Here is a 25,074-nt window from a genome sequence, read left to right as displayed (position 1 = left end):
ACTATCATGGGCATGCAAGAAAGGGCCAAACACTGATGCAAACCTTCCTGTCCTCCCTCTCATGATCTACCTAAGGTCACAGAATCAGCATTGCTGACAGATGGCCATCTAAGCCTCTGCTTAAAAACCTCCATGGAAGGAGAGCTCACCACCTCCCGAGGAAGCCTGTTCCACTGAGGAACAGCTCTAACTGTCAGAAAGTTCTTCCTAATGTTGAGCCAGAATGGCGCCGAGCCATGCTCCCTGGCCAGTGGCGCCCTGCGGGGATGGCACTCCAGGCAAGCTGGCTGTGCTCCAGCAACAGCAGCGCCCGGGGCCACATCCTGCCTGCCTGTCTGGAGGGACTCGTCGGCGTGGCGAAGGTCGCAGGCTCTGCCTGGCCAGGGGGAAGGGAGAGGCGTGGCGCGGCAGATCACAGGAGTGGGTGCGCTGGGGCGGAGCCGGCCACTCCCGCGGAGTTCCTGGCCGGGCTCTCGGCATGCCTGTGAGCCAGGCTGGGCCCCGCTGCCTCCTACGTGCCCGGGGCAAGCAGGAGGAGGAGGAGGATTCCCCACCCGGCCGGGCCTTGCCGCCGCCTCCCCCACACCCACCCCCTTCAGAGGAGCTATACAGGGGCCCACCGAGCTGGCGGGGCGGGCAGCGCGCAGGCCGGCAAGGCCCTGGTGGAACCAATCTCGGCCGCCCCCTCAGCGTTGGCTGCGGAGGGGTCGAGCAGGGGGAGGGTTGTATAGGGGCCCACCGAGCCAGCTGCGCGGCCAGAGCGCAGGCCGCGAGGCCCAGCGGCACGAGTGTCGGCCGCCCCAGCAGCATTAGTCCGCGGCACAGGGGTGCGGCCGGGGGATTGTCCCGCCACACAGGCAACCAGGGAGGGGGAGGGAGGTTCAGGGCTGGCATGCACTTCTGCCTCCCAGCAAAGCCTGAGAGGAGGCCCTGGCTAGCGGTGGCTAGCTCCGTGGAGCTCCCCGCCTCGGCAGGCAGGCCATGGAACTCCCAGCCTTGGCAGGCGGGCCGGGGGGCCATTTAAAATGAGCTCGCGGGCCGCTTCCGGCCCGTTGGCCAGAGGTTCCCCACCCCTGCTTTATTGGCATAAAAACACAATACAGAAGGGTACAAAAGGTTTGTTGATTCTGCCATCTAATTAACTGTTTGGCAGAACTTTTAAAACAAACTTTGGGGCGAACGATTGTTCAATAAATAGGAAATGTTAAAGGAATCTGAGACATTCTGTCCGTTAACCAACAGGGGGCTTAAAAGTTCGTCACGAGATTCTGTGTAAAAACTACAATAAAATTACACACGAGCAACCGTTTCAATACAATTGTCGCCGCAAGGGCAAAGCCTGTCAGACGGAGGGATTTTCCGAAATCTGCCTTCGAGCAGCGCAGATGGCAAAACATTAAATCTGGCCAAAGAAATGGCTCTGCGCTGAGAAGGATCATACAGGTGAGATAAAGTATTAGGAGGTGTGATAAAAGTCAAAAGATACCCCTAAATTTGATGGGGAGCATGTTTTATTAGCAACGCTATTTAAGTCTTGAAGTCCTATATCTAAGAGTCTGCATTTTATCCTTTGAAAAGCTTCTGCCTCAGTAAGCATAAGCAAGGAGTCGAAGTTAAAGCCAATAGATTTAATTTTGCTCTCAATATGTTGAAGCCACTTAGAAGCATGTGACTCCATGAGCATATACCGTATATACTCGCGTATAAGCTGAGTTTTTCAGCCCAAAAAGGGCTGAGAAAGCCGAATTCGGCTTATACGCGGATCAATACGGAAGAGGAGTGAGGGGGGAAGTTACCGCCGTCACCGCCGCCGGGCCTGCGCACCTTTCCCCGGCCGGCAGCGGCCTGCAGGGGCCTCCTGCGGGCCCAGGAAGGCTGCGCAGCTGGGCCCACGCGGCTTCCTCCGGCTGGCAGGGGCCTCCTGCGGGCCCAGAAAGGCCACGCCGCCGGGCCAGCGCGGCTTCCTCCGACCAGCAGCGGCCTGCAGGGGCCTCCTGCAGGCCCAGGAGGGCCGCGCTGCCGCTGATTCGCCGCCTCTCCCGGTGAGTAGGGGGTTCAGGGGCTCTTCCCCCTCCCCCCCTTGGATTGCACTAGGGTTGGGGGTCGGGAGGGCCCGGGAGGGCGACCTGGGGCAGGGGCGAGATCATCCCTGCGCTCTAAAATGGCGGCCGCCATTTTAGACGCAGCATTGCCAGTAAAGGGAATTTCTTATTGACCCTCGGCTTATACTCCGGTCAATAAGAAATTCCCTTTTCTGGCCTCAAATTTGGGAGGGTCGGCTTATACTCCGGTCAGCTTATACCTGAGTATATATGGTAATAGATAAGGGAAGAGGAATATGCCTTAATAAAAAAGGTAGTTATGAGGGATTAATCAACCCTCCATGTGCAGTGGCAGCGCACCTCTGTAAAAAAAATAAATAGATGCAGTAGAAAGAAGGGATGTCCTCCATGCACTGATCTTGGCTTCCTGGGCAACTGGCCAGCCTCTGTTCAAAACAGAAGGCTGGACAACAGAGACCTGCTCAGCTCCTCACCTTAAGCAGTGCCGGATCCACCTCACAGCCACACTCCCCGAGACGCTTCCGAAGGCTAAAGGCTTCCTGCGCCACGGTTTGGCCCTCGCAGCCTGGCAGCAGGGCACCCCTCCAGCAGCCCAGCACGTGCTTCTCCAGGGACTCTATCAAAGCCTGTTGAACAAGAGAAAAGTTGGTTTTTATACCCTGATTTTCTCTACCTTTAAGGAGTCTCAAACTGGCTTACTATCTCCTTCCCTTCCTCTCCCCACAACAGACACCCTGTGAGGTAGGTGGGGCTGAGAGAGTTCGGAGAGAACTGTGAATAGTCCAAGGTCACCCAGCTGGCTTCATGTGGAGGAGTGGGGAAACAAACCCAGTTCTCCATATTAGCCTCTGCCACTCATGTGGAGGAGTGGGGAATCAAACCTGGTACTCTAGATCAAAGTCCAACTCTCCAAACCACTGCTCTTAACCACTACACCACGCTGGTTCTCATTACTGTTTCCACTCATTATGGCAGCACATGAATGCTGCCCCTCTCAGAAAAGGGTCCAGTCTCACGATCAGCCTCACGCCTCTCATCCCTTTAGGAACAGGAAGCCAGAAGGTTCAGCATCCAGGAAACCTTTAGTGCAAACGCTTCCCCCCCCCACCCCTGGACAGAAACATGTAAGAACTCCCAACCTTCATCCTCTTGTCCAGGGCGGTCCGGCCAAGCCACCAATCCTCTTTCTCTGTGAGGTTAGAAATCTCTTTCTGTTCCTGCAGAATGGCATCAAATTCGCTGAGTGCCGTGCTCAAGGGGACCTGGGAAATGGAAGACGGCATCATGAGAAAACAGAATCTCACTATGCGCTCAGGAGGCTGGAACTCCGGGGGGTGGGTTTTGCTTCCCTGCCTCTTACTTTGCTGTGCATTGTCTGTATCTGGAGGGTCACCGGGACGGCATCTTTCTCCAGCCGCGTCAGCAGGAGGATGTCCCCGACAGTTCCCGGCTTGATGCTCACCAGGGTCAGCACACACACTGTGACCCCTGCGAGAGAGAGACAGCAAGGCGGCTCCAGTTTATAAGCACACACTGAGTTATCTATGTTTAAGGAACATGTGACAGCTAAAGAAACAGACGCCAGCACCACGTCCAGAACTTGGGTTGAATCAAGAAGAGTTGGTTTTTATTTGCTGACTTTCTCTGCCACTTAAGGAAGAATCAAACTAGCTTACAATCACCTTTCCTTCCCCACAACAGACACCCTGTGAGGTAGGTGGGGCTGAGAGAGCTCTAACAGAGCTGTGACTAGCCCACGGTCACCCAGTTGGCTTTATGTGGAGGAGTGGGGAAACCAACCCAGTTAACTAGATTAGCATCCACTGCTCATGTGGAGGAGTGGGGAATCAAATTCGGTTCTCCAGATTAGAGTCCACCACTCCAAACCACTGCTCTTAACTACTACACCACACTGGCTCTCAACAGAGGAAACAGGAAGCAAGGACCTGTTGATGATTCAGAACTCTGGGCAATCTCACTGTAGACTGCCTTGTCTCTCCTAGAAGAGGAATTGGGGGGGGGGGTCACATCCTGTGTGTGCGTGTAAAGTGCCGTCAAGTCGCTTCCGACTCATGCCGACCCTATGAATGAAAATCCTCCAAAATGTCCTATCTTTGACAGCCTTGCTCAGATCCTGCAAATTGAAGGCTGTGGCTTCCTTTATTGAGTCAATCCATCTCTTGTTGGGTCTTCCTCTTTTCCTGCTGCCCTCAACTTCTCCTAGCATGACTGTCTTTTCCAGTGACTCTTGTCTTCTTGTAATGTGACCAAAATACGATAGCCTCAGTTTAGTCATTTTAGCTTCTAGGGTCAGTTCAGGCTTGATTTGATCTATAACCCACTGGTTTGTTTTTTTGGTGGTCCAGGGTATCCGTAGCACTCTCCTCCAACACCACATTTCAAAGGAATCTATTTTCTTCCTATCAGCTTTCTTCACTGTCCAGCTTTCACACCCATACATAGTAATAGGGAATACGATGGTATGAATTAATCTAGTTTTGGTGGCCAGTGACACATCCTTACACTTCAAAATCTTTTCTAGCTCCTTCATGGCTGCCCTTCCCAGTCTCAATCTCCTTCTGATTTCTTGGCTGCAGTGTTCCTTTTGGTTGATGGTGGAGCCAAGGAATAGAAAGTCTTGAACAATTTCAATTTCCTCATTGTCAACCTTAAAGTTGTTTAATTCACATCCTAGCCCCACCTAATATCCAACAGAACATCTCTAGGAAGACAGCCTGCAAAAAAATCTAGGCATGGCAATGATACACTGATCTACTAACTTGCTTAATATGAAGCCTGCATCAACCCAGATGGCACAATTTGTGTTCAGTACTCGTGACCATCTGGGGTATTGCTAACTTATATGATAAGTTTCACCTTTCTGTTACGCCAACCAAGCTCAAGTGTCTCTTTTAATTTCTGTGGCTTTCCCTGCCACAGCAGCAGAGTTTCTGCATTAAGGTAACAGGGAGAAGGCCCTCCTGACTGTCCCATCAACCAAAGTTCACCTGGTGGGCACATGAGACAGGGCCTTTTTGGTGGCAGCCCTACAAATACGGGACACCCTCCCCAGGGTGGTGAGCCTGGCCCCCCCACTCTCAACCTTCAGGAGGCAGTTGAAGACTGTTTTATTTAGGACCAGTTTGGCTAATTTTGTTATTTATTTATTGACAGTCCTAATTGTGATTTTAAATTGTGTATTTTTTTATCATTGTTTTATTTACACAGTAAAGCCACCTTTGGTTCCTCAAGTTAGAAAGGCAGCTAATAACCGCCACTCCTCATTTCCCACATCAAAACCAATCCAATACCAGCGGGGATCTGTCGCAGCTGTTCTCGGAAGTCTTCTGTCTCCAGCTTAGCGGGACTGGGACAGCCAAACGCAAAGAGGTTCTGCAGCTCTGCGAGGCACCGGAGCAGAGGATCAGCGTTCCCTGTCCACAGGCTCAGCATCTCCAGCTGCCTTGATGCATTGGCCACCGAGGCCTTCTTCATTTTGCTGAGGGTGAAATGAACAGCAAAGGTCATTTGAGGCACTGGTTTTCACAGGAAAAAAGGAGGAGGAGAGTTGGTTTTTATATACTGACTTTACCACTTAAGGGAGAATCAAACCGGCTTACAATCACCTTCCCTTCGCCTCCCCACAACAGACACCCTGTGAGGTAGGTGGGGCTGAGAGAGTTCGGAGAGAGCTGTGACTAGCCCAAGGTCACCCAGCTCGCTTCATGTGTAGTAGTGGGAAAACCATCCCGGTTCACCAGATTAGCCTCTGCCGCTTATGTGGAGTGGGGAATCAAACCCGGTTCTCCAGATTAGAGTCCATCGCTCCAAACCAACCACCAGACACCACCAAACAGGCAAAAGGTTGGTTCATTTCAAACGCTCAAAACTCTACATTCTGGCAGCAACAGCAATCAAAACCTCTGCTACACCAGATTAATTTGGTAGTTTACGGTTTCTACCAGCAAAGATCATTAATACATTATCATTTCAGAACAGATGAAATGAGAGGGATGTTTATACTAGGGAGATCCTGGAGGAACAAGTCTGCTGGGACAGCTTTGCAGGTTCGTTTGAGTTTCTCTCCAAATGCTCTTAATACCACTCCTGTTTTAAGACCAGAGTGACCAAACTGCGCGCCAGGCACAGTCCGGTGCGATGACAAATAAAGTAAAAGCTCCAGAGAGCGTTGGGTATCTACCCAGCTGAGGCAACGGCTTGCCACATCTGAATGAGTCACTGCTCTGTCTTTGCCTCCTACTTAGCTTCACAGGGGACGGATAATTCTGCCCCACTGAGTGTGATTAGGAGTGACGGATCAGGAGTCACTGACCAATCCTCCCCAAACACACAGCCAACAGCTACAAGGTCCTGCGTGAGTCTCACTACTCTGGGATTACCACCGTCTAATCAATATGCTTGCCCAGATCAGTGAGTCATACAGGAACACAAGGCAAGCTCCACTCAGAAAAGGTCATTCTTTACTTGTACACCTGCTAGAAGTAAGCCTTTTCAGGCCATCAGCTCTCAAACATTAGCAACCGGAGGACCCACGTTCTGATGAAAAATTTCCTGCGGATCCTCTCAAGCCTTTCTCTCCATCCCTCCGTGCCACAATCTCCCAGGAAAGAGCTGTTGGTTCCCAGAAGCCTATCAGCAAGCTTCCCGACTAGTTCTCGGAGGCAGTCTGGAAGCCAGCTGACATTTCTATGAGCTCCCGCTGTTTGAAAAAGAGCGGGAAACTGATTTCATCCCCTTCTCCTGCGGCGGAGCATCCCTGACCGTGTTCTCAGAAAATTGAGGTGGCTCCGTTTTCATGTCAGCTGGACGGGCCCAGAAAAGGGCTCGCCCTTGTCCTTATGAAGGACTCTCCTCAGTTTAAGAAATGCTGCCTTAAGGGACAGATTTGTCTCCTAGATCAGACTCGTGTTGCTGTTCTCTCCCCTCTCCCCCAGACCCCTTTTGACCAGCTTCTGTTGGTTCAGTACCTTCAACAGCAAAAGCTGTCAGATTTGTTTGAAAAGCACACCTGTACAGCTGTAACAAAGAGATCCCAGCAGCTGTTCAGTTTTCTATGTATTTCCCCATATTACAGGAGATTATGCAGAAAGACAGTTTTGCTGTAAAGTTTGTCAAGGGCGATCTTTAGGCAAACCAGCCATGGCTATGCTATGTTCCCTGTTTTTGTACACACCAAACCCCCTCCCCTCTTGGTAGGGGCTCTTACTCGAGTCTTTTGTGAATGGTGCTCATTATCTGATGGCGAAGAGTGACAGCGACCGACTCCGAAACCAGGTAGGCAGTAACAACGGGGTCCCGGCTCCCGACACACAGTGCCATGATTTGGCAGAGACGGCTGTAGAGGGCACCTGGGGGGTTATGGCTGATGGAACAGAAGGCGGCTTGCAGGATTTCATAGACGGAGTCCACGGAGAAGGAATCTGCAATAATCACAAGGGTGTGTGTGTCTAAATTCAATGCGAGTTTTCAAGGAAAATTCAAATAAACTTTGAGGCATAACATTAACTCCAATTCTTGTTTAATTTAGGACAAGTACAGATTTCAAAATCTAGTGCTCCATCTCTCCTGGAATGAGAATGGTCCAATCTAAGTGCATCTCTTCCAGGACTGGTCCCATTGGAATCCGGATCTGGACCCGGGGGGGAGATTTCCTCTCTGCCCAAAAGACTGGGTTGCAAACCAGGATCCCTCTGGCTCAAAAAAATCTCATTTGTGCCATGAACTCACCAGGAGGTGTTAAACTAACTACCATCTCTTCTGTCTGTAATATGGGAATAACACTAGATTACACTTGGAGGTGAGTGGGTTACTGAAGCACTTTTGACTGCAAGAAATCCTGGTATTACGAACTGAGCACTCTTGTTCTAACAGAGCTCCCCAGGGAAGCCCATTGAGAGTCCTGCTTGTCTACCCAAGGACAAAAGAACAACGGCATTCAGCATCTGGGTAAGCTCACCTTCCATTTACAAAATGGAAAAAAGGCAAGTTTCTAGTTTTCACCCCTGCAAAGGTAACTACTGAAGTGCAATGCTTGAGAAGAAGGGGGCGGGGAGAACTCAGAATTCTGGAGATTTTTCAGTGTAAACCTTAAGAACATAAGAAAGGCCCTGCTGGATCAGACCAAGGCCCATCAAGTCCAGCAGTCTGTTCACACAGTGGCCAACCAGGGGCCTCTAGGAAGCCACTAACAAGACGAGTGCAGCAGCACCATCCTGCCTGTGTTCCACCGCACCCAAAATAATAGGCATGCTCCTGATACTAGAGGAGCATACAAGGACACATTTTTACGCAGTTTTTTTTTGGAGGATAGGGAAAACATCAAGAAGTTCTTTCTTACTAGCAGCTACTTCTAGGGAAGAGGCAAGAGTGTGCAAATCAAATGGGTCTGTGGGACTTCGCTTCTCTGAAGCATGGAAAGTCTCCTGCAGAGCAGCACTGGCATCGCGCTGGAGAACCTCTTGGTCCTCTTCTGTGCCATTCGGTTCAGGAACAGGTTGCTTTCTACGTCCTGTGGAGACGGGGGGAGGGGGAATCATCACACCAAACATGCCCTTCCCATATATTCCCTTCAACGTCAAACATGCCCTCCCCAAAGATTCCCTTCAACATCAATGACCATGGGTAGCCAATAGGCACAGAATTTTCCTGAGAAGCCTCATGAAACCTTACTGGTAAGTTATTATAGCACAACTTTACACAGATTTCATTACCTGTGTCGAAGCAGGCTGTCCCCTGCAAAAGCTTCTGCTAAAAGGAAACCTTTTGTTCTTTAAGGTGGCACAAAGCTATTTTCGCTTGCAATGTCCTTAATGTGACACTATCTGGTCACTGTCTGTCTGTAATTGTGCCTAAAGAAGTGCGCTACAGACCACAAAAAGCTTATGCTAGAACGAAACATCTTTTGAAGAGCCGCAAGACAGAAATACACACAGCTACCCCTCTGGAAGTACCAGACAGACCAGACTTACTCCAATATCTGGCTCAGAAGGGTCATGTTCATGTGCTCGCCACCTCAGCTTCCTTCCCGCCACACAGAAGAACGTCCTTCATATTTCTACCACAAAGCTGCTCTCGCTGCCCCTCCCTGTTCCCCAGTCTGGCTATTTCACTTGAAAATAATCTTACATCAACATGTTACCGGGCATCTCCAGGAGACCAAACGTTACCTTCAGCAGCTTCCTCCTCACCTGAACCCTGCAGGACCTCACAGCCGGCCTTGATGTCCTCGACAGTCCTCAGAACCTCCTTTTCCTCTTCCCCCGGCTCATTCGGTGTTTCCTCCTCACAAGGAGCTTTGCTAATTTCTTCTTGCTGCCTCCCCTGCTTAGCAGCTCTCCTGCCACCTGGCCTTCCACGCCGAGGCGGTGCTTTTGCAGCGTGGGGGTGGTCATCCGAAGAGCTGGCGCTGCACCCCTCCATTTTAGCCAGGCTCGCCGCTGACTGTTTTCTGCTGGGGGCCGCTTTCCGCCCCATCCTGCGGGAGGAGGCTGCTGGTTCTTTGGCAGCTGGGAGCTTAGCCTCCCACGTAGCTTCTGGAGGACCTTCCAGGTCACTGTCGTCGCTGAACACAACCTGGGGACAGACAGACAGTTGCTTTCCCTCCAAGTGGTTTTACGGCAGTTTTTTAGCCACCACAAAATCGATAATTTATCAAACCCTTCCCCACTGGGGTACAGCACAGAGCGAAATCTCAACAGAGAGATCCAAGCTAGGAAGACGTAAGGATGAGGGCAACCAAGAGGATCAAAGGGCTAGCACTTCTTTCCTACAAGGAAAAGCATTTCGAGATTTTTAGGGTACAGGTTGGGGGAGAGGTGAGAAGAAATCCACTCACATTTGCCAAGACTCTGCTGTAGGAATTCAGAATGGCTGCAACTGTCTAGTGCAGTGGTATCAAACATATCCAATCCCTTGAGAGCTCTTATCTGGCCCGCGAGCCAGCCAAGGCAGCCACCCCACCCCCCACTCCCTATCTGGGCTGGCGAGGCATGGCTCGGCCCGGCCAAATGACATTTATGTCATGTCCACTCCTTGTAACAAATGAGTTTGACACCCCTCGTCTAGAGGAAATCCATCCATGCAAAGGCCTTTTCCGCAGCCGGCCGAGCCCTTTGGAATTCTCTTCCCCTGCCTGTGAACCTCTTGCTGCTGACCTTCTGTCAACATTTAAGACTTGCCCCCCCACCCCCATATTCCCGGAAGACCAATTTCCCACCCCGGCTCTGTTTGCCTCATGATTTTCCATACAGATTTTTGTTTTCTGTACCTGACAAAGTTGCAAGCCACCTTGAGCGTTTTTTTTTTTAAACAGAAAGGAAGCATAACGGAGGCATCGAACAACCAACGTTGAGAGAATACCTAGAGACGTGTGTTTTCCCTTCATCTGTCCTTCTGCTAATTAAGATTATCGCGTGATGACCCCTAAGTTCCAGTATTACTGTACAGTTTAACTTTTAGAATCCACCGCTTCAGGTGATGGCCACTATTAGGTAGGTTTAAAAGGAGACGCAACAGATGGATAGAACTGCTGGACTTGTTTAGTTTCCACAAGACAAGCAAGGCTGAATTGTTTAGGTTGGCATGTGGAGTGTATTCCGCAAGTTTGGCGTGTTTTGTTAGTGGGATGGCGTTAGCCAGACATTTTAATATTTTAATGTTAATATTTTATATTTGTTGCCTGTTTTATGTTGTTTTAAACTCGTTTCTACTGTTTTAATGTTGTGAGCCATTGTGAGAACCTTTGGATGAGTGTTGACTAAAAAAAACAAACTAATATAAATGAATAAATAATAGAAGCCAGCTAGCTAATCGGAACCCCCAATTTAATGGGCTTGTTTTTTAATCTGTGCACAAGGGCTTTATAATAAATATATTTCAGTGTTTTATTTAGGTCGTGTTTCACCCATCCTTTTGGGTACCCAAATATACTTCTGAGTACCATATACCAGGGCCAACGGAAGATCACCATCTTCACACTGTGCTTCCGGTTTCTCAAAAGCATCTGGTGAAAACAAGGAACTGGAGTAAATGGTCTGCTCAAGGCAGCCAATTTTATATTCTCGGTATACCATCCACCGCCCGTCACGCTCAGCTCCCAGCTACATCTTCGGTTACCTTAAGACGAGACTTCGTTCTTCTGGACACTTTGGGCGCCTTCGGGACTTCAGCCTTCAACCTCAGAGAAGAAGATTCCTCAAAAATCTTAAAGGGGGCCTTGGAGGAGAGGGCTGGTTTGGCTGCCGCCGACCTGCTCGTCCTGGCAGCTGTAAAGGACTTCTGTGCCGGGGTGCAGGGTTCTACGGGTAGCCTAACAACAAGCGGAGCAGCCTCCATACCGGAGTCAACCAGGGCAAGCGGGGCACTGAGGTGGATCACAGGAAGGGGTTTGGTTCCTAGGGCTCTCTTAGGCTTTGCTTTCTGGACAGCTTCTGGCTGCCTCTTGGTGTTGTTACTGTTCAGGGCCGCCGAAGAAAGCACTTCGAGCATCGTCTCTGCAACCGTCGGCATATTTTCTTTGTCCTCACAGAGGGAAGGTGGGTACTTCCAGGGCCAGGCACTAGAAAATATGTTTGCAGCGTAGCCCTCGTGACCGGAAGCCAGAACCGAGATGGCGGCTACTGCTTTGGTAAGGAGCAGACTGGCCTTTGAGTATTCGAGCCCTGGCAGCCGGGGCCTCTTGGAAGACAGCGTGGCCAGGCCAGTCTCTAGAAGTTTCCACAGTTTTTTCTCTGGTCGGTTGGTGTTCATGCTCAGTTTTGCCAGAGACACGTAGATACTGGCCACCAGGTCATCCAGGAGTCCAACTGCGGACAGATCCTGGTCAACGGCCTTCCTGCCGTTGCTTTGAGATGCTGATGCCACCACGTTGCAGATGTACGCTGTAGCAGAGGCGCACCGTTTCAGACAAGCCTCCAAGAGCGGCAGCCCTTCTCCTGTGCGCCCGAGGGCCAACTCCCCCTCTGCAGAGGCTAACAGCCACCGGAGGCAGACGCTCGAGAGGACCACGTCAGAGCAGAGCAGGCAGCGGCATCCGTCCAGGTGGGTCAGGAAGCTGGGGCGCTTCTTCTGCTTCGGCTTCAGCACTGGCGAGTCCGCGAGAGGGTTCCCCTTCTGCGTGGAGACCGTGTCGATAAACTCCAGGGAGGCTTCTCGCAGAAATTGCCGCTCCTCTTCAGAGGATTCCGCGCATGGGCCTGGCGGCTTCTTGACCTTTGGCCTGCCTTTCTTTGGCTTAATTTTCACATCGCCTTTTCCCGCTTTCATTTCAAACACTGGGGGGCAGAAGAGATGGGCTGGTTTAGCGTTTCGTTTTACTCCTTGGCACTGAACTTAGCGACAACATTGCCCCTCAGCAAGACTGCCCCCCCAGAGGCTTACATGACTATAATACAAGGGTGTCGAACTCAATTGTTACATGGGCCGGGTGTGACATAAATGTCACTTGGTCAGGCTGGGCCATGCCTCGCCAGCCCAGATCAGGACTGGGGGTGGGAGTGGCTGCCTCGGCTGGGTCGTGGGCCGGATTACAGCTCTTAAGGGGCTGGATCTGGCCCCCGGGCCTTATGTTTGACACCTCTGCTATAATACAAGCCTTTGCATCTCCTCCAATGGAAAACTGAGGTCTGACATACTAAGATATTTCTCCTTTTAGCTACTATGTAAATTAGGAAGAAGGCTATTATTTATGACCCCTGCTGCATTGTTTAAGGATGGCTACTGGGGGAGCCCCATGGCGCAGAGTGGTAAGCTGCAGTACTGCAGTCCAAGCTCTGCTCACAACCTGAGTTCGATCCCGACGGAAGTTGGTTTCAGGTAGCCAGCTCAAGGTTGACTCAGCCCTCCATCTTTCGAGGTCGGTAAAATGAGGATCCAGCTTGCTGGGGGTAAAGGGAAGATGACTGGGGAGGGCACTGGCAAACCACCCCGTAAACAAAGTCAGCCTAGTAAACGTCGAGATGTGACGTCACCCCATGGATCAGGAATGACCCGGTGCTTGCACAGGGGACCTTTACCTTTACCTACTGGGGGTAGGGATTTCCTTCTCTATAATTAGAGCAGTACCACAGGCAGGAGACCAAGAGTGGGACTGTAGACTCCTCAGCCTCAAACTTAAGAGGAGTAATAGAAATTTACCTAATCATCCAATACAGGCCACTATGCAACTCAAGATTTACTTCATTTATAACCCTGCCTTTCTCCCCAAAGGACCCAAAGCAGCTTATGTTGTTCTCCATTTCATCTTCACAACAACCCTGTGAGGTAGGTGAGCTGGAGAAAGAGCGATTGACACAAGGTAGCCCAGGGAGCTTCCATGGCATGAGTGAGGATTCGAACCTGGGTCTCCCAGATCCTAGTCCAACATTCTAGCCACTACACAGCAGTGGCCTCTCTATGCATTGGTAGGTAAGAAAATTTGAGCTACAGCTGCATCTGGCCAGGTAGCAAATCGCTCAGACTCAAATGTATTTTCACTAGTTGTACGGGAAATGAATTTGAACTTAGAACATAAGAACATAAGAAAAGCCCCGCTGGATCAGACCAAGGCCCATCAAGTCCAGCAGTCTGCTCACACAGTGGCCAACCAGGTGCCTCTAGGAAGCCCACAAACAAGACGACTGCAGCAGCACTGTCGTGCCTGTGTTCTACCGCACCCAAGATAATAGGCATGCTCCTCTGATCCTGTTCTTTTATGATAATGTTTAGTGCTTTGAAGTTTGCTTGGTTTTTTGTTTTAAATCCTGTACAGTCTTTTTCATCTTTTATGTTAAGATTGCAATGGCCTTTGGCTATCAGCAATAAATAACCTTGAATCTGAAGACCTGAATTTAATTCCTATAGCAACACTTCTCAGAGGAGGACCCCCAGTGGTCTCAATAATCAGTGCATGCTTGTTTTTCTGGCTTTTCTGGCTATCATGCACTCTTTGGAAACTTAAAGTGCATCTAGAGATGGGCATACATTCTAGCTTACCAGGGTGCTGGATCCTGGTCTCCAGTGCGGAATTCAGAATTGGAAGAATTGCTACTCATGCCATCGAAACAGCGATTAAAATTTGAATGGATGCTTTGGAAACCAGAAAGGGCTTCTAGCCATTGGGGTAGGAACTGAATTGCACGGCACACCTCCCCTTCTCAATAGCTGTTTTTCTACCAATCCCTGTTTTCCAGTTCTCCTTACCCCCTCCCCCTGCAAGAATGCGGAAGATGCACACTGCTGTAAAAAAAATCTGCACAGATTTGAGAGCTGAATTCCTGCTGTCACGAACTGGGATTTATTCCCCCAAGCAGGGGACAGACTGCAAACCTCACAGTAGAAACTTGCAACCACAGGCTGCATGACTGTCTGTAATGAAATAATCCTGGTCTCACCACTTGAGGGCGCGTAGTGTAGAAAGGAGGGGGGGAATTAAGGCTCACCAGTGCCCGATTCCAGGAGAAACAGCACCTGCTCAAGATCAGAGCGACACACCTCCAGGTCGCCGCGCTTCAGCTCCAGCTCGCTCTTCAAGACCAAAAACCGAGCACACCTGAGATGAAAATGTAGCCGGAGACAACGTTAGAGTGGTCCTGATCCACAGCCAGCAGCGGTCACAAGACTGGGCTTTGCTCTCAGACTTACAGTTTGCCTTTCTCAAGGAGACTTGAGGCAGATTACAAAATTAGAAAAACAAAGGAACACAATGCCACTTCCTGTCAGCAGACCGTTGAAACATTTGGCTCATACGAGGCCAACCTGATGACCCCCTCCCCGAACCATGCCACAGCGTTGCAGTTCATTAACTATAGCCCTCGCTCAGTTTAGTTACGTGGCTCCACCTGTGGCACAGCTCTATCAGCCGACGCTTCCCAAAAAGTGAATCATGAAACATGAACCGGCCTCATACTGAATCGGACCGTGTCCATCAAAGTCAGTATTGCCTACTGGCAACAGCTCTCCAGGGGCTTAGGCTGAGTTCTTCAAATAACCTGCAACTAGATCCTTATTGGAGATGCCAGAGATTGAACCCAGGACCTTCTGCATGCCAAGCAAATGCTCTACCATGGAGCCCAACGTAGAATGCATGCTACTAACAAAACTCCTGGGTCTGTACATTTTAAAAAGGTAACAGCCATGTTGGGAAACATTTATTTATTTGACTTCTATCCTGCCCTCTGTCCCAGCCGAAGCCGGGCTCAGTGCGGCTAACAATTAAAATATCATAAAATACAATACAATAAAAACATTCAATTCGGTATTGATTTAAAAACCAATATGTCGATTCCAGTTTATTATATTTTCCCCTCCCGCGGTCCTATCTATGCAAGAAGGCATTTGTTAGAAAGTCCTTACCAGCGGAGGGACTGCAGCTTCATGGAGATTTTGAGAGCTTCCAGGCAGAAAGCTTTTGCTTCACTCACAGTCTCGATCTTGCCGAGGAGGGAGACGAATGTCTCGGAACAAACGAACATGTCAGCCAGAACTTGCCACTTTTGCACCAGGTTGTCACCTGAGAAGGGGAAGATTGGGTGGGTGGGGGGGGGGAATTGTGCAGAGCACCTTAAGCTTAAGGCACTCCATCCCACCTAAAGGGTTTTAAGGATGTGCTGGCCATTTTGTTAATTTCAAGTAGATTAGATGGATGCTGAATTCCGCAACAAACACCAGATTCCACAACTGCATTTACTCCAATTGCAGAATTGTGGATTTTTTTTTTTTTTTTTGCAGAACTCCCCACCACCACCACATTTTTTGGCCCATCTCTTACGCCAGGTTGTTTGTATACAACGGTCAAGATCTTTTCTTCAAAAACCTGACCTTTCAGAGTGAACAGTTCAGAAGATCAATGTAGGATAGACAAAGGTGACTAGTGGTCAACTTTTCTGCAATTTGGTAGCAGGCTCCATGTCAAGCACACATGCCAAAGCGTATTCGCCACCGTTATTTTTTTAAAAGCAAGTAGATCTGACAGCGTTTTATACCTTAAGCTTAGCAGGGGTGTCAAACATAAGGTCCACAGGCCGGATCTGGCCCCTTGAGAGCTCTTACCTGGCCCTTGAGCCAGCCGAGGCAGCCGACCCCCCCCCTCAATCTGGGCTGGCGAGGCATGGCCCGGCCCGACCAAGTGACATTTACGTCATATGCGGCCCTTGTAACAATTGAGTTCAACACCCCTGCCTTACAGAGGCTTTGCCATCGTTATGGAAATGAGCATGTGAAAGCAAGATTTTTACTTTCAACCTCTGTGCAAGGAAAAATTTAAGAGACAAGAGTCTCGAGAGATGTCAAGAGAAAACAGGTCTCGTTTTTACCATGATCTACAAATAGATGGTCTGGGACATCTTTAGCAGATTTCTCACTGCCGATCAGCAAGAAGTTAGAAACAATGCTGCGGTAGAGTTTGTGGGCATCGCCCAAAGCAGTTTCGGGGGTCTTCCACCCTGTTGAGAGGGAGAGAAAAGTGCAGGGTATATTAGCACCGCTGATTTCCAGCTTTCGCGCTTCAAGGGAATCCTTTCCACAAGGAACCCGTGCCACAAGTATGGGACCACTGCATGTTACAGAAATTTGGGAAATTGAGGACACTCAGGTAATCCACCCAGAGCACAAGACAAGTCTACTGGGCCTAGCCCTGGCTACGCAATGGCACATGCTCTACACATGAACACACATGAAGCTGAACACACCAAATCAGACCCTTGGTCCATCAAAGTCAGTATTGTCTACTCAGACCGGCTGCAGATCTCCAGGGTCTCAGGCAGGGGTCTTTCATGTCACCTACCTGCCTAGTCCCTTTAACTGGAGATGCCGGGGATTGAACCTGGGACCTTCTGCAAGCCAAGCAGAGGCTCGACCACTGAGCCTCGGCCCTTCCCCAAACAGTGCACGCTATTCTACAGTACCTGCCAACACTCCAAGTGGCTGTATGGGACAAGGAGCAAGCTGCATTGGTAGGAAGGTTTTTATACCCCGCTTTTCTCTACCATAAGGAGTCTCAAAGCAGCTTACAATCACCTTCCCCCCACAACAGGCATCTTATGAGGTAGGTGGGGCTGAGTGAGTTCTAAGAGATCTGTGACTGACCTAAGGTCCCCCAGCAGGCTTCATGTGGAGGAGTGGGGAATCGAACCCGGTTCTCCAGATTAGAGTCCACTGCTCTTAACCACTACACCACACTGGACTGGCATCTTCAATACAAACTTGTCTGCCGTTGCCATTCTCTCATTGAGAGTAACTTCCAAGCAGTTATCAACAGTCTGCCAGTCTTTTTACAGGTTCACAAGGCAGCTCACAATCATAAGAATATAAATTTTAAAAAATTGAACGCTAAAATGTTAAAGTTAAATGAGTAACCACCAACATAAAGAAGCCTGTAATCACACACACATACATACACACACACACACACACACTCTACCACCCTCAAAAGACCATTTTTGGCAGATATTTATGGGGCAAAGCTTAAGAGCTGGCAAACCTTCACTGTGTGTGTGTGTGTGTGTGTAAGTGCCGTCAAGTCGCTTCCGACTCATGGCAACACTATGAATCCATGTCCTCCAAAATGTCCTATCTTTGACAGCCTTGCTCAGGTCTTGCAAACTGAGGGCTGTGGCTTCCTTGATTGAGTCAATCCAATCCATCTCTTGTTGGGTCGTCCTCTTTTCCTGCTGCCCTCAACTTTTCCTAGCATGACTGTCTTTTCTAGTGACTCTTTTCTTCTCATAATGTGACCAAAATATGATAGCCTCAGTTTAGTCCACTGGGAGGGAGTTCCATAAACAGGGCACCACCACCAAAAAGGCCCTCTCCCTTCTAGCCACCCATCTTTTTTGGAAGGTAGAAGCAACCTAGAGAAGGGCTTGTCCAAAAGATCTTAATTGCCAGGCAAGAACATATAAATAAGAGTTGCCCTTGATCATCTGTAAGTGTGAGCTCCAAGCCCGGGAGCGCAGCTGCCCTCCAAGGTTGTGTTATTTAGAAGGTTGTTATGACTGCTTGCTCTCCGTTAGTGTGATAACTGTAATCTATCGTGGGAAGCAGGCTTGGCTTGGTATCCAACTGTGCCTTTGGTTTTCTGTATATGTTCCATCCTGCTTGTTTCCCCCCCATTAAAGTCCTCGTACCTTTCCCTGTAAGTTCCTGCTACTCACCTTATGCTTCCCAAATAAACTAGCCTCTTAGAATACCCTGTCTGAACGTTTGGTGATTGGGATTCAACAGGTGAACTCAGACCTTACATTAGGACTCTAATCCCTCCTTTATTCTCATTTTGTTTCTTTTCTTTGTTTTGGATTTTGAGGAAAATGAGGTTGAAGCCTCTTCCCTAAGTTCTGCATGGTGGCAGAGGCTGAATTCACCTGTTCCCTTGGAGGGAGGGATGACGGGTCTTCCCAGGAAGGGAGACCCAGGACAGTTACAGCCAGAGAAGTGCTTCGCCAACTCCTCCGAGAGAAGGTGAGGATACAGACCCTGCGTGCCCGAGAGGAGGATGCGGGAAGGGACTTCCAGCGATCCATCCTGCTGTTGTCATATAACAGCTCCGTGCTCACCTTGAGTGTACAGTTTTTGCCTGAGCGCCGGCGGGAGGGTGGAAGGAGGCAGACCGAGATACAAGGCCGTCAGCTGGAGAGCGCCGGCTCGGAGCAGGTACCAGAGTTTAGACGGCTTTTGCAAAGCTGGGTTTCCCAGGGTTTCTAGCAGCAGGCCGAGGCCTTCTTCAACCTGCCCGTGAAAAGAGGATCAATGAAGCTAGCCACTCAAAAAGCAAACAGCTCTTTAGTCTCTAAACCAGGGTTCCCCACCATGGCACCCAGTACTTCCCAGTGAGCTTGTTGGAAAGTGGGTGGGGCCACTGTAAGACCGAGCTTTTTATCAGCTGCCCCTCATTGAAATAAAATATTTTTCTCTGGAGGATCAGGAGGGACTGCTAAGTACGTGGGCTTGCGGTAGTGTGTAGCTCCATTTCCCATGCAAGCATTCCTTGTTTCTAGGAGGTGTGAGGAGGGAGGTATTCCATTTGGTTCCGCCTCCTGCAGCAGACATTTTGGGTTTGGCGCCCCCTCTCGTGGCAGCCAGTCTGGGGTGAAACTCGCCCCCCCCCCTGAAAGTTCCAAATGTGCCTGCAGGCTTAGAAAGGCTGGGGACCCCTCATCTAAACCAAGATGGCTAGTGTTTAGTCACACATGGACACATGAAGCTGCCTTACACTGAATCAGACCCTTGGTCCATCAAAGTCAGTACTGTCTACTCAGACCAGAAGCGTCTCTCCAGGGTCTCGGGCAGAGGTCTTTCACATCACCTACTTGCCTAGTCCCTTTAACTGGAGATGCTGGGGATTGAACCTGGGACCTTCTGCATGCCAAGCGGAGGCTCTACCACCGGGCCACAGCCCCTCCCCATGCAGCAACCACCTATGGATCAGCCTACACATTATATTACTGACACAAAAGAAATTCCCCCCCCAGAATTTGTGAAGTGACTATAACTCAAAAGGCATATCCAAAGGGGGCAAATCTTGAACGAGGGAGAAAGGCAGCTTGGCTATGAAAAGGAGTTAGGCCTCACTGCTAGGATAAATTCTACTGGTGCCCCTTCCTTGCCTTGTTCAGGATCCACTCAGTTTGGGTAGCTTTGCTCTCACAGGTTGGCGCTCCAGCGGCACACGGACTGAAGAAACGAGTTGACCCCCATGAAGGCTCAAGGCCCGAAGAAGTCACCAACCCAGAGGACCCCTGGAATCAAAAGCTACTTTGGCAAATGGATAACATTGGACTTGGATGGAGGAGGCTAGTGTTCAAATTCCTACTCAGCCCTGACAAAAAGTTTTCAAAGTAGAGCTCAAGAAGAACAAGATATTATTGGCAGACATCTGGTCTAGAGTGAGTAACTGGACTAAGGGATTAGTTTCAGGATAGTCTCCCCCAACCCCACTGAAGACTTCGGCAGAGGCCAAAAGAGTGCACTAACATTTTTTTCCAGCCTTGCCTCTCCCATCTTCCTCTTCTTATCAGACACAAAGTAGTGTGTTCTTTCTTAAAAGCAAAAATTAATACTTGTGCACTAGATTCAGCGCTGTCTGAGGCACTGAAGGCTGCCTATCGCAAAAGCTACCTTGCAATTTGCCAAGCACAATCTGCTTTGGAGGACAGCTAGCATTTGAGTCAACAGCAAGGCGCCGTCTTTGCTTCGGTCAACGCCTCGCAAGCAGGACTCTGCTTCCTTTAAGACCATCTAGAAGAACAGGACAAAAAGGACGTTACCCACAAAAAACAGGCCATCCATTGGGACTGTTAAACTCAGCCTTCGGTTGACTTTAGCAATGGGAAGATTAGGGAACATGACACCCTTGTACCCCCCCCCCCCCTGCGAAATTCCTTGGAGAAGGGTTGGCATGAAATGCATCGAGAACTTGGCTCCTATTCTGTTAACGGAGAACGGGCCCCAAACACAGGAACTTGGAGCACAGCAGTTGAAGAAGAGTTGGTTTTTATATGCAGACTATCTTTACTGCTTAAGGAAGAATCAAACCGGCTTACAATCGCCTTCCTTTCCCCTCCCCACAACAGACACCCTGTGAGGTAGGTGGGGCTGACAGAGTTTGGAGAGAACTGTGACTAGCCCAAGGTCACCCAGCTGGGTTCATATGGAGGAGTAGGGAAACCAACCCGGGTCACTAGATTAGAGTCCGCAGCTCATGTGGAGGGGTGGAATGAAATGGATTGAGAATTTGGCTCCTATTCTGTTAAAGGAGAACAGGCTCAAAACACAGGAACTTGCACTGGAGTGCAGCAGTTGAAGAAGAAGAAGAAGAGTTGGTTTTTATATGCCAACTTTATCTACCACTTAAGGAAAAATCAAACCAGCTTACAATCTCATTGAAAGGGTAAGTGCAGAAGATGACTTAAAATTCAACTTGGGAATTATGAGGGAGTGTTGGCTTATTTAGCATAAGTTAAAATGCTTCCCCGCCCCCATTGCCACCAAACTGTTTTCTCATAGCCAGTACAATGACATCACAGTGTGAATAGTATTTAAGGTAAACGTTGGTACAGGTTGAGTATCCCTTAGCGGGATACCAGGTGTAGATCTCCCGGTGGGGAGGGGGGAGAGGCTGTGTGATGTTAGACTCACACAAGGCAACTATTTATTTATAAACAGGACTGGGCAATGGTCTCTCGGTCCCTTCTTGGGAGACCCGTTATTATCCAGCCACTCTCAAGGCTTACCTCAGCGTAACTGCAACATTCTAGCTGGAAAAAGAGCTTGGCGATCTGACACAAAGCGCTGGCCGTCCCAAGAGCGTCTGCAAGGGCACCGGAGAGTTCTGAGATCAGGAAGTAGCTCTCAATGGCTCGCAGTGGCTGCAGAACAAGAGACAGGAAACAGGGTAATGAGAAGAAGTTGGTTTTTGTACCCCAATTCTGTCTACCTTTAAGGCAGGGGTGGGGAACATCAGGCCCAGGGGCCATTTAAGGCCAGCAAAATTATTTGGTCTGGCCCTTCATGGGTCCTGGCAGATCTCTAGCTCGGAAGGATCTAAGACTGGAGATCCACCTCCTCCCGTGGACAGGAATTGCCTCTATTCAAGGCAGATGTGAATTTGTTTTGCCCACAAAAGGAACCTTTTTCCCCCCTTGCAGAAGAGTCATTAGCTATGGAGCTGCTGGGGCTGCCCAAGAAACTGTGTTAACCCTTTCCCACCCGGGCCATGGAGAAATGTATTCCCTCTGTACTACAAGAGGGCTGGGGGCGGAAGTGGCAACAATGGAGGGGTTAAAGGGGGGCAGGGCCAGAATGCACGGTGTGTGTGTGTGTGTTCTTAGCCAGTGTGTCCTCATTTTATCCCTGCAGGAGGAGGTAGCAGGAGCTGGCTGTAGAATCCGGACCCGACCATGCAGAGCAGGAGCAACTCCAGCATGCGGCTGGACGGCTACGCCCAGCTGGTGCAACAGACCATCCTGTGCCGCCAGGTGGGCGAGTGCTCCACCGGCTGGATGCCTGCCTGCAGGGATCTGTTCCTGTTGGCAGAAGAACAGGACTCACAATAATGGGTTTAAATTGCAGATGGAAAAGTATCAGCTGGATATTAGGAAGAAAATGTTTACACTAAGAGTTGTTTGACAGTGGAATTGGCTACCTAGGGAGGTGGTGAGCTCCCCCTCACTGGCAGTCTTTAAGCAGAGCTGGGGAAACACTTGTCAGGGATGTTCTAGTCTAGGCTGATCCTGCATTAAGCAGGGGGTTGGACTAGATGGCCTGTATGGCCCCTTCCAACTCTATGATTATAAGTTCCAGGAAGCTGAAGGGAACCTGAAAAAAAAAAAAGTTACAGACTTCTTCCCAAGGCCAATGCCCAGATTCCGTTACCTTGCCCATTATCCTGTACAGTGCGGCCATGATGTGCAGGGATGCCATCGTCTGCTCAACACTCCGTACAGCTGGGGCCCGGCCTTTGCTGAGGAGTTGCTTCCACAAGTCATAGGCGTCGTCCAAGCACTTCGATTGCGCTGAAAGGGAGATGTGGTGTTGGCCAGAGGGACTGTGAGTCCAGTTACTTCCCTCGAGTGCTATGCCTCCACACCCGATTCTCTAGACAACAGCAAGAACCTGAACCATCACACCTGGGGGCCCATTTTGCCATTGCAAGCTGCTAAAACAGGCCTAACGAGCAATGGGTGGAAATTTAATATTACTTTTGAGCAGTAAGATTCTTCTGGAAGAGTCGAGACATAGGGTACCCCTTTTTTGGCAGTAAACATTGAAATTTTATATACACACATAAAGGTAAAGGTCCCCTGTGCAAGCACCGGGTCATTCCTGACCCATGGGGTGACGTCACATCTCGACGTTTCCTAGGCAGACTTTGTTTACGGGGTGGTTTGCCAGTGCCTTCCCCAGTCATCTTCCCTTTACCCCCAGCAAGCTGGGTACTCATTTCACCGACCTCGGAAGGATGGAAGGCTGAGTCAACCTTAAGCCGGCTACCTGAAACCAACTTCCGTCAGGATCGAACTTAGGTCATGAGCAGAGCTTGGACTGCAGTACTGCAGCTTACCACCCTGCGCCACGGGGCTCTTACATACACACACACAAAAATGTGATATGTGATTAATATCCCACATGCACAGTTTTTAGTTAGAAAGTGTCAGGCTTAAGTGAGTGTGAACTGTTCCCTGAATCCTAGGTTTGAAGGCTAAGGACTCTGTGCATGCTTAGTGGCCCTCGTTGCTTGGGGAGTGTGAGCTTGGTTTGGCAGGGGTGGGGAGAATTGGTTCTCCAACTAAATTAGTAGTTTCAAACCTGCCTTCTAAAGCCAAGCACAGATTAATGCATATAAAAATTGCACTTGAAGAAACAGGCTGGACTAGGATGACCCTTCCTGGTTTCTAATCTCCATTTACAATACATTATACATTTTAACCCCGTCTCCCCCGCACCCCAGCTTGGCGACAAGCTCCTCACCAGAATCCGCAGACAAGTTAAATGTGATGCCGAGATACAGGAACTTATCATCCTGAGTCTTGTCCTCGTAGCCGAGATCGTTCGTCTCCACGCCTTCAAGAAGCTGGGAATTCTCTTGTCCCTGGGCATGACTGTTTTTGGTTCTCTGTTCCTCCTTAGTGCTCTGCAGTTAAGAAAAAGAGAGCTTTTATATAATGGTTAATTTAATCTGGTTTAGGTACCTGGATAGCTTGGGCTAAAAAGGTAAAGGTAAAGATCCCCTGTGCAAGCACCAGGTCATTCCTGACCCATGGGGTGATGTCACATCCCGACGTTTACTAGACAGACTTTTGTTTATGGGGTGGTTTGCCAGTGCCTTCCCCAGTCATCGTCCCTTTACCCCCAGCAAGCTGGGTACTCATTTCACCGACCTCGGAAGGATGGAAGGCTGAGTCAACCTTGAGCTGGCTACCTGAAACTAACTTCCGTCGGGATCGGCTAGCCCGATCTTTATCAGATGTCAGAATCTAAGCAGGATCAGCCCTGGTCAGTATTTGGATGGGAGACCACCAAAGGATAACCAGGGTTGTGACATAAAGGCAGACAATGACTAAACCACCTCTGAACTTCTCTTGCCTTTAAAATCCCACGGGGTTGCCATAAATCAGCTGTGACTGGATGCCCCCCCACCCCCGCAAAAGGTAATTATGCTTTCATAGCAGAGTGGAGATTCCAAACCTGGGTCTCCTAGGTCCCAGCACAACATACCACACTGGCTGTGAACATTCCAACTGTCTCTGCCCAGTGCTCTAAGTTCTTTGTGACATAACCCAATGTAAGCAAGCCTCATGATGCCGTTACATGTACCGTGGTTTTTCAGGTCAGGAAGCATAGTGAGGCTTGCTTACGTTGGGTTATGTCACAAAGAACTTAGAGCACTGGGCAGAGACAGTTGGAATGTTCACAGCCAGTGTGGTATGTTGTGCTGGGACCTAGGAGACCCAGGTTTGGAATCTCCACTCTGCTATGAAAGCATAAATACCTTTTGCGGGGGTGGGGGGGGGCATCCAGTCACAGCTGATTTATGGCAACCCCGTGGGATTTTAAAGGCAAGAGGTTCAGAGGTGGTTTAGTCGTTGTCTGCCTTTATGTCAGGAAACTCAGGGCTGAGTTTAAAAATGGTTAAATGGAATTTAAAAAGTATTAAAAAGCTTCGTGCACTTACATACAGCCCACCGATATCAACAGGACTTAAAACAAGGCAACATTAAAATCGGGAATAGGCATTGTAACTCAGCATAGAAGCCTTAACTGTGTTAACAGCTCCATATAAGGATGGCCTCACCTGGACAGCCCCAAGCTAGACTGATCTCATCAGATCTCAGATGCTAATCCTGGCAAGGTTTTAGAAGGGAGACCTCCAAGGAACACCAGGGTCGTGATGTGGAGGTAGGCAATGGCAAACCACCTCTGAACATCTCTTGCCTTGAAAACCCTACAGGGTTGCAATAAGTTGGCTGTGACTTTACAACAAAAAAGAGAGGGGATGAGCACCATAAAAAATTCAGTGTTT

The 25,074-nt window shown here is 49.6% G+C and overlaps 1 protein-coding gene across 1 annotated transcript in view; it reads right to left on the bottom strand.

The window, feature by feature from the left end:
* The window catches only part of ESPL1 (extra spindle pole bodies like 1, separase), a 49,125-nt gene that overhangs the window by 6,700 nt on the left and 17,351 nt on the right, over positions 1-25,074 (bottom strand). The window contains exons 9-24 of the mRNA XM_056858296.1: positions 23,523-23,685; positions 22,428-22,567; positions 21,287-21,421; positions 20,172-20,291; positions 18,611-18,782; positions 16,373-16,501; positions 15,414-15,570; positions 14,501-14,610; positions 11,199-12,355; positions 9,272-9,656; positions 8,422-8,592; positions 7,291-7,504; positions 5,375-5,562; positions 3,424-3,551; positions 3,203-3,325; positions 2,537-2,689 (exon numbers count right to left, since the gene is read on the bottom strand). Of these exons, the coding sequence (XP_056714274.1) occupies positions 2,537-2,689; positions 3,203-3,325; positions 3,424-3,551; positions 5,375-5,562; positions 7,291-7,504; positions 8,422-8,592; positions 9,272-9,656; positions 11,199-12,355; positions 14,501-14,610; positions 15,414-15,570; positions 16,373-16,501; positions 18,611-18,782; positions 20,172-20,291; positions 21,287-21,421; positions 22,428-22,567; positions 23,523-23,685 (3,645 nt within the window). The remainder of the gene's footprint in view (positions 1-2,536; positions 2,690-3,202; positions 3,326-3,423; positions 3,552-5,374; positions 5,563-7,290; positions 7,505-8,421; positions 8,593-9,271; positions 9,657-11,198; positions 12,356-14,500; positions 14,611-15,413; positions 15,571-16,372; positions 16,502-18,610; positions 18,783-20,171; positions 20,292-21,286; positions 21,422-22,427; positions 22,568-23,522; positions 23,686-25,074) is intronic.

This window comes from Euleptes europaea, chromosome 1, assembly GCF_029931775.1.
Source record: "Euleptes europaea isolate rEulEur1 chromosome 1, rEulEur1.hap1, whole genome shotgun sequence".
Classification (NCBI taxonomy): domain Eukaryota; kingdom Metazoa; phylum Chordata; class Lepidosauria; order Squamata; family Sphaerodactylidae; genus Euleptes; species Euleptes europaea.
Note: the sequence above shows the minus strand (reverse complement) of the source record. Positions and strands in the feature narration are given on the sequence as shown.